The following is an 11,987-nucleotide window of genomic DNA, read 5'->3' as shown; positions in this document are numbered from 1 at the left end:
TAAATTCCAGAAAAAGATAATTTTCAAATCAACAAATTAAGAAAAGAGTTTGAAGCTCTTAACCTGAAGTGACATCCTTCTATTTACTCGAAAACATTTTTAATGAATTTACTTTGTAAGTTGTGCTAAAGACAACATTACAATTTTAAGCTGAATAATTTAAAAGTTGGCAATTTGCTCATGTTACTATATTTTCAATTTAAAACAATAACAAACAAAAAAATTAAGTTGATAAGACATATTAAGCGTATGATCCTGTGAGAATCAAAAGTACACATTTTTTTACAGAATTGTTCCAGAGAAAATGCACTCAATTTTTTTTCTGTTAACCACATTTATTAACGTTTATTTCAGATAAGGTCAGATTTGTGTCTTGAGACCTGTCACTGGTGGTCATGTTATGTGTTTTGTTAGAGAAGTGGAACATGTGCAAAAAATCTTTAACATTAAATAAACAACACTAACATCAATCATAAAAATTTAATTAAATGATAGCAATCAACACACATTACATATTTTTATATTAGTAATTATAGATTTTAGTATTACTTGATCTCTGAGACAGAATGAGTTGAAATGAATGAGGTTAAAGTCATTTATAACTGGCATATGGGATCATTTGTTTTTGGGAATAAGACAATGAATGATGTTTTGTCTCTCTCTTCCTCTCCCCTGACTGTCTGTCTCTTGAGTGGTTATGATAATCACAGTCCCATATGAACAATAGTTAGATCAGACATTGAGACATTTACTCAAAACAAAAAATGATATACTCTAAAGACATATGTCACATCACTATAAAACTGTCAGGAGTTCCCTCTGTTTACATAGGCAGCAATGGTGGAGATCAGCAAATGCAGAGCATTAAATTTACATCGATATAAGTAAGATTAATCACAAGCTTTTTTCCACAGCAAATACAAAATTCTAACTATTCAAGCATATTTGGCCATCATATCATAAGTTTTGAAAATTGAATGCTTACTGTTATTAAAAAAATTATCACAGATGTTCACCCAAGTATGAAATGCTATAGGTCTCTGTATACATTAAAGAATGTAAAGGTTTGAAGTGATGCTGTTCTATGCAGTGGCATATTTGGATGATCCGTCTTCTGCCTGTATAGTTTCTTCCACCTGCCCAGCAAAAGGATGGCACGCAAAATAAGCCAAGGCAGGTCCTGCAGCTTCTGCTCAAATGGTAAATTGTGCTTAGGGAGAACCCCAATACATGTTCTTAAGGCTTTGTATATGTCATTTCTTTGATGTGTGCAAAATTCAAAAAAAAAAAAAGAATAGCTTAATTAACAATGAACAGGATACCTGTATTACAGCGTTACTTCAGCTTCAGATATCCATAATTTAGAAGGATCAAGCATCTGGTGTATGTAGAATAGATAGGCCTGCTTGCTTGTTCCACAGGTTAGGTTCACAAAGCAGTGAGACTTAAACCAATTATGTTATTCAGTGTATTACGTTATTCACTCAATCTCAATCATTGATATGTACAAAGTGACTTTCAGATATTTTTTCAATCTATCTAATGCTGAAATAAAATTGCTTTACCTGATGTAATTATACATTACCACCTACTTTCCTTGTCCTCTGACTAAACAGGCCTTGTACACACTCGCTCTGTGAACCTAACCTTGGTATCAAAACATTCTCCAATCATCTCTACTAAAAGCCTGAGGTAGTGTGTTAGCAGGCTACTGGAGGCAGAAGCCAATCATGGCCAGCAGTAGAGACAGAGCCAGTGTGGAAGCCGGTGAAGTGGCAGGAGGCACAGCATTAAACACCAGCCTGTAGGACACCACTTCCTGTTTCAGGCCGCTCTCAGTGGCCATGCAACGGAATACACCCTCCTTCAAGGGCAGATCAGGGTTCGAGCCAAGCACACAGGATGAACCAGAAATGGTACAAGGGTATCGCTTAATGCAGTTGTCCTTCTCCCAGCTGTAGGTGGCGTGGTAGGAACGAACGGGACATGGCAACAGGACTGGACCATCTTTGTGTATCTGCACTTCCTTAGGAATTGTACTGCGTATCTTTAGAGCTGACACACAATAAGAAGAGCATTTCAAAAATGTTATTTAATAATTGTACTGCTTCAATTAATCAATAAGATTTTTGTAATGAAATAAAAAGCATGGTTTATTATCATTAATTACTAGCATTACAACAACTAACTTGTTGTTGCTGTTCCACCACTGAAACTGAAAGTCTGGTATTTTAACTTAATCTCAAACATAGTTTTTATTACCTATGAATTAGATTTTAACAGCCAGGGCAGGGTTTTAATTATTGCTAAACGTTAAATATAGTCACATTTTGTTAAAGTGTGTGTTGGATCCTCAGATCACCTCTGAGAGAAAGCATTCTAGTGATGACTCTAGTGAATTTACAGGGAGCCTGGTTTTGCCTAGTAGGCAGCATATATTTTTGCATTGCAAGGAAAGTACATGATGTAAATGAAGATTGCTTTATCTACAATGCAAAGAAGTCCTCTAGCTCCACAACAAGGCAATCAATCATAACTACTTAGATGAGTTTAGCAGCACAAAAAATAGACAGTGTTGGGGTGTCTTTTTAAGATTATGCAAAATCATGGTTTGTCTTATTTTTTATTGCTTACCTGCAGTGTCTCCACAATCAGAGGCATTGGATTGGTCAAGGCTCTGTAGGAATCCACTGTATGAAAAAAATAATGATAATCATTACAGTACGTTTACTGAACAAACAAAAATACTGTCATGTGAATCAGTTTGGTATTGTCTTAAACAAGGAGAAAACATAACCATACCCAGTAGTGACATTGTAGTTTGCTGGAATTGCCAGGCACCTCTTTTTGGCCAAGTCCCACCCACAGTATGGGTCTCTGGAGAGAATGCACTCCCTGCAACTGTCTCCATATCGACTGCAGTCAGCCAGTGGTAGGCGCTGGACTTCCATTGCTGTGCCAATGTAAAGGTGACCCTGGAAGAAATTACAGGACATAAAAACCCTGCAAGCCTGTTCAACACAGCTTTCACATAGCTGCATGATTCATCATGTTGAAACTAATGTCTATCTCTCAAATACTGTATCAATACACTCCAGTCTAACCTCTACCCTGCACAACACCCTGTACTTAAAATGTGTTTTACAAGACTGTTTAAAATGGCTTGTTTTCTTGGGAGAAAAGTTGGTCTACAAAACAGAAAAGGAAACACATACTCTCTGTGAGTCGATGGCCATGTTAATGATGGGCCCCTCATTGTGGAACAGAGAATACTGGGATATAATAAATGCTTCTTCATTGGTGTGGAGCACTTTTAGAACTTTTCCCTGTTCTGTAAAACAGAGTGAAACATGCACATTATGTTATTCGTTCTTAATTAGTGAGTTAGTGATGTCCATAAACAAACCATCTTTTAGAAACAAGTAACAATAACATTGAGATGCTTAAATTTAATTTTATGTAGGGTTTAAAAAATGTTCCGTATTCTGGAAGCCAAGGCTTTGTGATCTACAAGGACAATACCTTTTGAATATGTCTAATATAATTTTCTTAAAAGGAATAGTCAGTTATTTTTCTGTGTGAAGACTTTGCAAATCCTTAAGAACATTACAGGTTTTGAATTTTCCCCCACCTGTGCCCAGGTAGATGACACTGTAATGCTCTTCATTGACTGCCAGCACAGTGTCTGCCACAATGTGTGTGAAGTGGTCTTCAGTGGGCAGATCCAGAGGAGCTTCTCCTAATGGTAGTATTATGTCCTCAATCTCAGGATGATCCCTGATCACTCCTAACATCTTTGGGTACTGAGCTGCTGTAAGATTCTTAGGATCACACTGGGGGAAGAGATCCAGTTGTTTTTGATGAGATTCAAATAAGAAAGTATAGAATGTAAACGACATGCAAAGAGATATTTTTTATGAAGTGTCAGCTTGGGTAAGATACAACTGTGATGCAAATGCAAATACATGTGTATATGTAAACTTGAGAGTACTTGAGGATGTGAAAGTGAACATTGTGTACCATTCCATGATGATATCCAGTGGGTGGGCTGTTGTACCCTTTAAGCTTTGACTTTGCAAACACCTGGTCAATGTCTTCCATTGAGTATGCACAGACTACAGTTGTGTCCCTGTTACAAAATCAGAGGAAGACACGTGCAGTTGATATGAGTTGAGTTGATATGAATAAAACATGTTTGGTATTTGTTCCAAAAATGTATTTAATTTAGAAATTTGTGGAGAGAATTTTGAATTATGAGTCATTTTTAAAGAATGTATTTGTACAGTGCTACTTCCACTCACCATGCATTGGAGAAAAGTCCATACATGATACCAGTACGCTGTAGGGATATCAGCACAAATGCGCGCCTGATATTGTTGTACTGCTGAGGAGTGCTGCCTGTCCCACACATCATACGAGCCTTCAGGAACGTAGTCCAAGAATCAGGCAGCACTGTTTTTGTACCCCCCTCATCATTCTAAAGCACACACACACACACACACACACACATCAAACCATCAATAGTTCTGTACAGTCATTTCAGTGTTCTCCAATGTTTAATGATGTCCCATTTAAAACAAGAAAAAGTCAGTTTTGATGGATTGCATGGATATTACAATCATTTGCTGGTTGGGACAACCTCAATATATCCAGAAAACCTAAGCAAATACACTTCGCTACCATGCAGATTCGTCCAATTCGGGCCCTGTATGGTTCTTCATCCAGATCAGCCGTCTTGTTGATCTCACTGAAGAAAATGTAGATCTCCTCATTGTTTTTCTGTGTTGGTGGAATGACTGCAGCTCCAGCAAACTGAGGGTCTGATAAAGAAAGAGAGAGAGAGAGAGAGAGAGAGAGAGCAAGCAAGCAGCTGATTTTTCCCTAAACTAAAGCATATCAACCTTCTCCACTGTTAAATGTTCTAATTTCAGATACGTCCATTTTGGACCATTTTGGATATATCCTTGATGTCTGGGAGATCCATTTCATTGATGCTCACATGCTAACTAATTCTCTATTGTGAAGAATTGAAGCAAACTTTGTTAGAGAGTGTCTTGTTTCAGGACTGGGCTCATTTCAAAGCAGAGACATTTTGTGTCTTTCTTTGTATGAGGAGCACATTCTCCTTTGTGAAGAAACCTGCTTCACTGCATAGCTTAAAAAAGTAATATTTTAAATAATTTGTTTGTATATTTAGTTTGCTTATATATAAAAATGAATATATTCATATAAAATTATGAATAAAGATTTGCATCATGTTTGTGCAGAAAAAAGACCATACTTTTCAAGGAGTTTTGGACAGGTCATTGTCACTGCAGATTACCTTAATTATAATTACATAAACTCTTACAGACAAAATCATGAAAAGCAAAGCCTTGGGTTTCAGAGTATAAAAGATTTTTTGAAAAGCTAGGCCACATGGGAACTAAAACATCTGAATGTATAGTTACTGGTGTCTCATTAACATGACCATTGACTTACAGAGAATATGTATCCAGTCAGTGTATAAATGGAAGATATAAAGACCCCTTCAATTTTTGCAATTTATTGTATTATATATTGAATTGGATATATTTAATGGATTACATTTATTTTTTGCTGCCAATCTACACACACTAATGCATAATGACAAAGCAAAAACGGGTCTTTATCTTTTTTTTTTTTTTTTTCTTTTTTTTTTTGGCAAATTCAGGTATACAAGTATATAAGTATTTAGACCCTCTAATAAGTACTTTGTAAAAGCACCTTTGGCAGCAATTATAGTTTGAGAGTCTTCTTGGATAAGTCTGTAAAAGCTTTGCTCATTTTGATTTGGGCAATTTCTCCCATTCTTCTTGGCAGATCCTCTCAAGGTCATCTTTGAACTGTCATCTTTAGGTCTCTCCATAGATGTTTCATGGGGTTCAAGTCTGAGCTTTGGCTGGGCCCCTCAAAGACATTCAGAGACTTTTCCCAATGCCACTCCAGCATTGTCTTGGCCATATGCTTGGTGTCATTGTTGTGCCAAAAGGTACTCAGGAGTGGCTTCCATCTAAAGGCCATAATGGAGTATAGCTGTTTGGCCAGACTGCCATCTCTAGGGAAGGTGCTGGTGGTTCCAGATTTCTTCCAATTCCCAATGATGGAGTACCATGAGCTCAATTTGTTTAAGTGCCTTAGCCAGGGATATTTATACTTATCCAACTGAGACTTATATACTTAACTAAATGAGAGTTTTAAGTTTTTTATTTTTATTAATAAATTTGCTAAATTTGTTTTTTGCTTTGTTGTTATGGGTTATTGTGTGTAGCCTGATGGAAAAAAGTCAATTATATCCATTTAAAATCCAATTAAATCTATAACACAATAAACACAAAACCTGAAGAGGTCTTTCTATACTTTCTGAAGCAGCTGTATACAGTATGCTGTATAGTGCTTGCACCATAAAGACACTAAAAAGTTTCTTGAGGTTCAAAAAGGCACAGCATACAATGAATGACCCTTTTAACACACACTTCAAATTGTTGACAATTAATTATGAATTCAGGCAAATGCTTGATACAAGGCCCTCTCATCTCATCTCAAGTGAAAATCAAAAGCTTAAATCTTGGCATGCTATAGAATTATTTTCAGCAGTTTGTGTAACATGGTTTATCAATATAAATGTTGTAAACTGAATATAAATAATAGGGTCATGAACTGCACTGGGAAATATGGTCTTCAGATTGAGCAGTCACCAGGTTGTAGGAGACATTTAACTGTTTGGTTCTTGGTCTTTAGCACATTTTAAGACAGTTTGTAACCTCAGGCCACTCACTCAACAGCCATTTGTTCTCAGTCTTCAGCAGCTTGTTGGAGCTGTATGTGCGACGTATAGAGCCAAGCTGTTCTCCCATAGCTGACAAAGCAGAATACAGGCTCCCATCTGTAAAGAGAATAAAACACAAAGAGAGAGGACTGTGCAACTGTAATTCTGACAATGTAAAAGGAGATGCTGGACCTCAACAATGTCTGATAAAATGATACTAACATACAGATCTACAACTTCATTCATTTGTTTGTAATTTTCATTCATGACCAGTGAACACTCAGACCACTTCCTTTACCTGCTGAGAGACTGACAGAGCGTTGAGAGGGGATGGTCGGGGAAATATCTGAGGCTGATATCCTCTTTCCATTATCAGGCATATCGGTGAGCACAGTGTTATTCACCTGATGCAAGAGATAAGATGAAATGTCAAAGCAGTTACTGTGTCTATTTTATACACATTCCCACTTGGACTTTGCCTCCTTTTAGAGGAAAATAAAATTCTATTATATATCTATAATGTTCTCACACCACCTGCACCACATTAAACAATAAGATGTTATGAGCATTCTCAAGGTGGTGTAGTGTCAGCAAAAACCACAACTGAAGCTCCAAATGTAAGAACAGATGCATGCAAGACTCGTTAGACACTTTCGGTAAGTCAGTAAAAATTTCACCTTACTCTTTAGCCAAGGTTGTATATGATATTCTTTTAAACTGTCAACATTTGTAATATTAAATATTAATTGTTCAATATAACATCCAACCAGGAAAAAAGGAGCTTTTGAAAACAGCAACATTATTAGGGTGAATTCACTAAAACATATCAATTTGGTAAAAGATTAACAAGTTATTTCTTTAAAACTCAGAGAAAGTTAATCTGTGGTCATAGCGATGTGTTAATACGAATAGCCAAATAAAATTATTTTTTCTAGGAAGTGTTTGTATGTGCATAAATGCAGGTTTATCTTTGAATGATAGCAGAGGAATTAAATATTTAGCCCCTTACCAATTGCCAACATTTTGGAGTGCCAGCATTGGTCCCACACACCACAAAGGTGTCATTGACTTTCTCAATGACAGTGATGAAATTGTCACACTCAATCTTCGCAGGAAGAAAGAACACATTAGAACAGTTAGAATGTTTGAGTGCTTAAACCCTGAACTGTACATGCTTGGCAATACATTCCTCACATTATCACTCACAATCACATTGTGATGTTGAAAACTGCAAAACTAAATCTTAAAGACATGTTGTACAGTCAACTTTTCTTCAAATATTTAATTGATCCTTGTAAAGAAATTTTATCTTTGCAAGCAAAATTATGTCTGTCACTGACCTTAAAACATAACCTCATTCAGTCGACTGTGAGTGATGTGCTTCTCGTCACATATGACTATTTCTGTCGAATGAGAATGAGGCCACTGTACCCTGCTCTCTGCACTGACTCAACTGGCTGAAAAGTCTGTATATATAAACTGGGTCCATACACAAAACATACTGGATGTGTTTACATTTCGATACAGCTGGCAGAAGTGTGGGTTTCATTGTCAAAACAGAGAATCACAAAAGACTTGATTTATCAAGCCTGTTAGTATGTCAGTAATTTTTCTGAGAATTATAAAACCTGTAGATTCGTATAGATTCATGAACTCTATCCATGTAGCATATGTGATATTAGGTGTTCACATGTTCACAAATGCTAAAATGTGAGCAGTTAGCTATATGTGTCTCTCTTACCTTAGATACTGATCTGGCGAGGCAACTTTGTCTGGTATTTTCATCAGTCACTGCAGATATCTGTGTGAATCAGTAACGTTATACATAGAGTTAAAGGTAATACTGGCTTTCTTTTTCTTTTCTTTTTTCTTTTTAAATGAATCTAACCACTGAGCACTATGTTTAGTGTAGCAGTAATCTTCATTAATCTATATTCCAACACCTAGTTTCTATAGCTAGTATTTATGCATATTGTCATATGTTTGTTCACATACAGAGGGGAGTGTTTGAGTCAGTGTCAGTATTAGGCCCATACCTGTGTTTCTTGCACTCCTTTCTGGGTGAAGTTTATCATATAAATAACTGCTTGCCCCCCCACATACAGAACATTGCTCCCCTGCTGGTGGTACATTGTCATGTAGTTCTCTGGTTTTGTGAAGTGAAACCTTGCTGGCTCTGAAAGGCAGTTTATAGAGGTTCAGGGCCACATATATAAAATTGATATTGTAATGGAAATACCAATATTGGCATACAGTACTGTGCAACAGTCTTAGGCACATGCAAAGAAATGCTGTAAAGCAAAGATGCCTTAGAAAATAATGAAAACAAATGTTTCTACATTAAAAAAATACTATAAAGAGCAGTAAACAGTAATAAAATAACCAAAGTTAATATTTTGTGTGACAATGCTTTGCTCAGTAGTCTTAGGTACAATTTGGTTTACTATGTTTTACTGAGCATCTTTGGAGAATCTGCAACAGTTCTTCTGGAGACTTTGTCTGTTACACTTGCTTCTTCAGTTTTTTTTTTTTTTTTTTTTTTTTTTGTCATTCAAAACCCAGCAGCCTTCATTATGTTTTGTTGTTACATAATATGTTGCTTTCTTTACTGACACGCAAACAATTTTCTGTAAAATTTATTTATTTTTTTCGTTGGAAAAGTAATGGTTGGAAATATAAAATATTTCTATAATTAGTCGATAAAGCAGAAATCATAAAATAAGCATTTATAGCAAACTTTGTACTAAAAACAATAGGGTTCCTAAGACTTTTACACAATACTGTACATTTAAAGCACATATGCATCGGGATATAAATACAAATGTTTGCGCTTAAATATAACTACAATTTTCATTAATTAAATCAATGCAACTGTCCAAGTCTTAGTTTATATAAATTGCTAAAACAAAAATACATTCAGCAAAATAGCTCTTATTTTGCATTTGGCAGTACAAACAGTTTGATGTAAGAAAACCTGATTCTTCATGTGTGGGCAATACACCACTACATCAAACATCAAATGTCACATGCTCTGGTACAATGCTCCAAATGAATATATTTATATTACTGATATTCTGAAATATGGCAAGGCTTTTTAAGCAAAAGTACTGATCAACAGGTGTTGTTTGTTTCTTGTCTATGGTTCATATCAGAAGTAACAACTAGTATGCTAGGAAGGTCAGTAAAATAGCGCATTCAGCCAGTCGTCGACTCCAGAATATATATATTTTTACAGTGGAAGTATAGCTGGTCATCGGATCACCCCTCCTTTGTGAATACAGACGTGCTCTGAATTCACTGCATGGCCTCTGAGAGGAGGAGATCGATAGCTGCTCTCCATGGTCCTGACAGCTGCAAAACAGCCCTCATTCTAAGAGACGTGTGTCAAAGAAATACATGGAAATGCAACACAATCGGGACTTGTTAGTAGAGTGGATTTAAAGAGAGCTCAAACAGCGCAGAAACCTCTGTCTAAAATAATTATCCAGACTAATATTTATATCCTGATCCCATCTCCGTTGGCTGTGGTTCTCATTACCGAGATGGCTTTAAAAGGAACTGAGCGTGTGTAGAATATATAATGTGTGCGTGTGTGTGTGTGTGTGTGTGTGTGTGTGTGTATGCGTGTGCGTGTGTGTCTTTATGAGGTCGCATGTACTTCTATTTTGTCTCTGAAATGCCTCTCCGCTGCTGCAATGGCATCATCTGCATTAGCTCGTACCTGCAATGCAGCGCTGCAGCTCGCGCATCCACTACTCTTACCCTTAACAGCAAACCGGAAATCAAATGCAAAGTGTACGGCTGTATGCACAAACATGCTGCATGTGGAGCACTCTGAACCTGAGCAGGAACCAGCTGATCCCTGGATATGTTTGGCAGTCAAGCCACGACCCTCTTCCTCTCGTGTTCTTGTCAGCAGGCTGCATGTAGACTGCTCTGGCTTTCATCCTCATTCCAACAACAACTCGACTATTAGTATTCACCAACGCATGTCAAGATGTCGTTACCATGGAGACGAAGCCATAAATATGTGAATCATCCCATTCGTCTTTACACATGTCATGACTACAGGACTACACAGCACAATCCCCTGTGTTAATGCACACACCGCATATTTATTTCAGCCTATACACACAAATGCACACTGCAAGAGTGAATTCAACATTTTGCCTGCCTATCACTTTTTTTTTTTTAAATTAGACGCAGTGTACGCAGCTTTTTTATGATTTGCTTTAATCACCAATGTGTAGGCTACGACGTTTTATAAGCTATTACAAAAACAATCTGACTGCACGTTAAAAGCATGATGAATGCAGCAGTATCACCAGGGACTGCCACCTGTGCACATTTGAACAAGGCGAAATAATGTTTACAAATGTATGTGTGAGCTGTAGGTGTTGATTTAACACTGAGGATATGCACTTGGCTTCCATGCATCTTCAACAGCCAACAAATCCCCACCTGACGCTTATCTTCAGTGTCTATGTAAAGCAAACATCATTACTTAATCTCAGAACTAGGGTCAATAAATCAATACCAATTTCCTATTTGCCAGCCGCTCCAGAAGTGTGTTAGCATCAGCTTGGCACGCCATCATTCATTCATTCATTCATTCATGCAATCATTTATCTATGAGCAAAATAGGCTACCTTTGCATTATACCACAGCTATTCCTTTTCCTAGCGAAGTGGAAATATGAGCACTGTTCATTATTCTAGCAAGCTACTTCACAATGATGGAGAAAACGAGGCGTTTCTGTCCGCCTGCAGCACGAGACGCTTCCAGAACTGAAACAGGTGACGTAGTCCATCATGTTTACCTAAAAACGTGTGAAAGAAGAAGAAGAAAAAAAAAAAACAGGGTCTTACCTTGCACAGTAAATTTCAGTCGAGGAGATTTTTCAGCCAGAACTATAGAAAACAGGGCTGTCCAGAGAATGGCTGGATGCATGATGCTGAAATGCTGGATGCAGTATCAGATGCTGTAAACAGAAGAAAAAGTTTGTCCTGAAAACTACGAGGGGAAAAATGTATGAGAAAGGCAGTGCTTTATGTGTGAAGGTCTGGCCGGGTTATTCTTTAGCACGCAGTACGAACCTGGGTCCTGATCTGAGTGCGCTTGTCTCAGGAAGCCGGACTGCACGTCACATCCCTAAACACAAAGATGTGTGTGTGTGTGTGTGTGTGTGTGTGAGAGAGAG

General features: G+C 37.2%; 1 protein-coding gene across 1 annotated transcript; it reads right to left on the bottom strand.

Annotated features, from left to right (window-relative positions):
• Positions 1-466: 466 nt before the first annotated feature.
• On the bottom strand, positions 467-11,987 carry si:ch211-113g11.6 (uncharacterized protein LOC559008 homolog). Its single transcript, XM_026926199.3, has 15 exons — positions 11,884-11,987; positions 11,656-11,768; positions 8,824-8,963; positions 8,529-8,588; positions 7,797-7,892; positions 7,086-7,191; positions 6,797-6,904; positions 4,681-4,820; positions 4,302-4,477; positions 4,021-4,129; positions 3,632-3,833; positions 3,216-3,331; positions 2,803-2,975; positions 2,635-2,690; positions 467-2,055 (listed from the first exon to the last, which is right to left on the bottom strand). The coding sequence occupies exons 2-15, from the start codon at positions 11,735-11,737 to the stop codon at positions 1,709-1,711; spliced, it is 1,911 nt and encodes a 636-aa protein (XP_026782000.1). The 5' UTR covers positions 11,738-11,768; positions 11,884-11,987; the 3' UTR covers positions 467-1,708.

Source organism: Pangasianodon hypophthalmus, chromosome 1 (genome assembly GCF_027358585.1).
Source record: "Pangasianodon hypophthalmus isolate fPanHyp1 chromosome 1, fPanHyp1.pri, whole genome shotgun sequence".
Taxonomy (NCBI): domain Eukaryota; kingdom Metazoa; phylum Chordata; class Actinopteri; order Siluriformes; family Pangasiidae; genus Pangasianodon; species Pangasianodon hypophthalmus.
Note: the sequence above shows the minus strand (reverse complement) of the source record. Positions and strands in the feature narration are given on the sequence as shown.

Bases quoted from the DNA above. Each gene is read 5' to 3' on its own strand.
- si:ch211-113g11.6 (XM_026926199.3), bottom strand. From the start codon at position 11,737: ATGCATCCAGCCATTCTCTGGACAGCCCTGTTTTCTATAGTTCTGGCT. The intron at 7,192-7,796 runs GTAAGGGGCTAA...CTCTTGCATCAG, and splicing joins CTCCAAAATGTTGGCAATTG to GTGAATAACACTGTGCTCAC. The intron at 3,332-3,631 runs GTGGGGGAAAAT...TCTGTTTTACAG, and splicing joins TGTCATCTACCTGGGCACAG to AACAGGGAAAAGTTCTAAAA.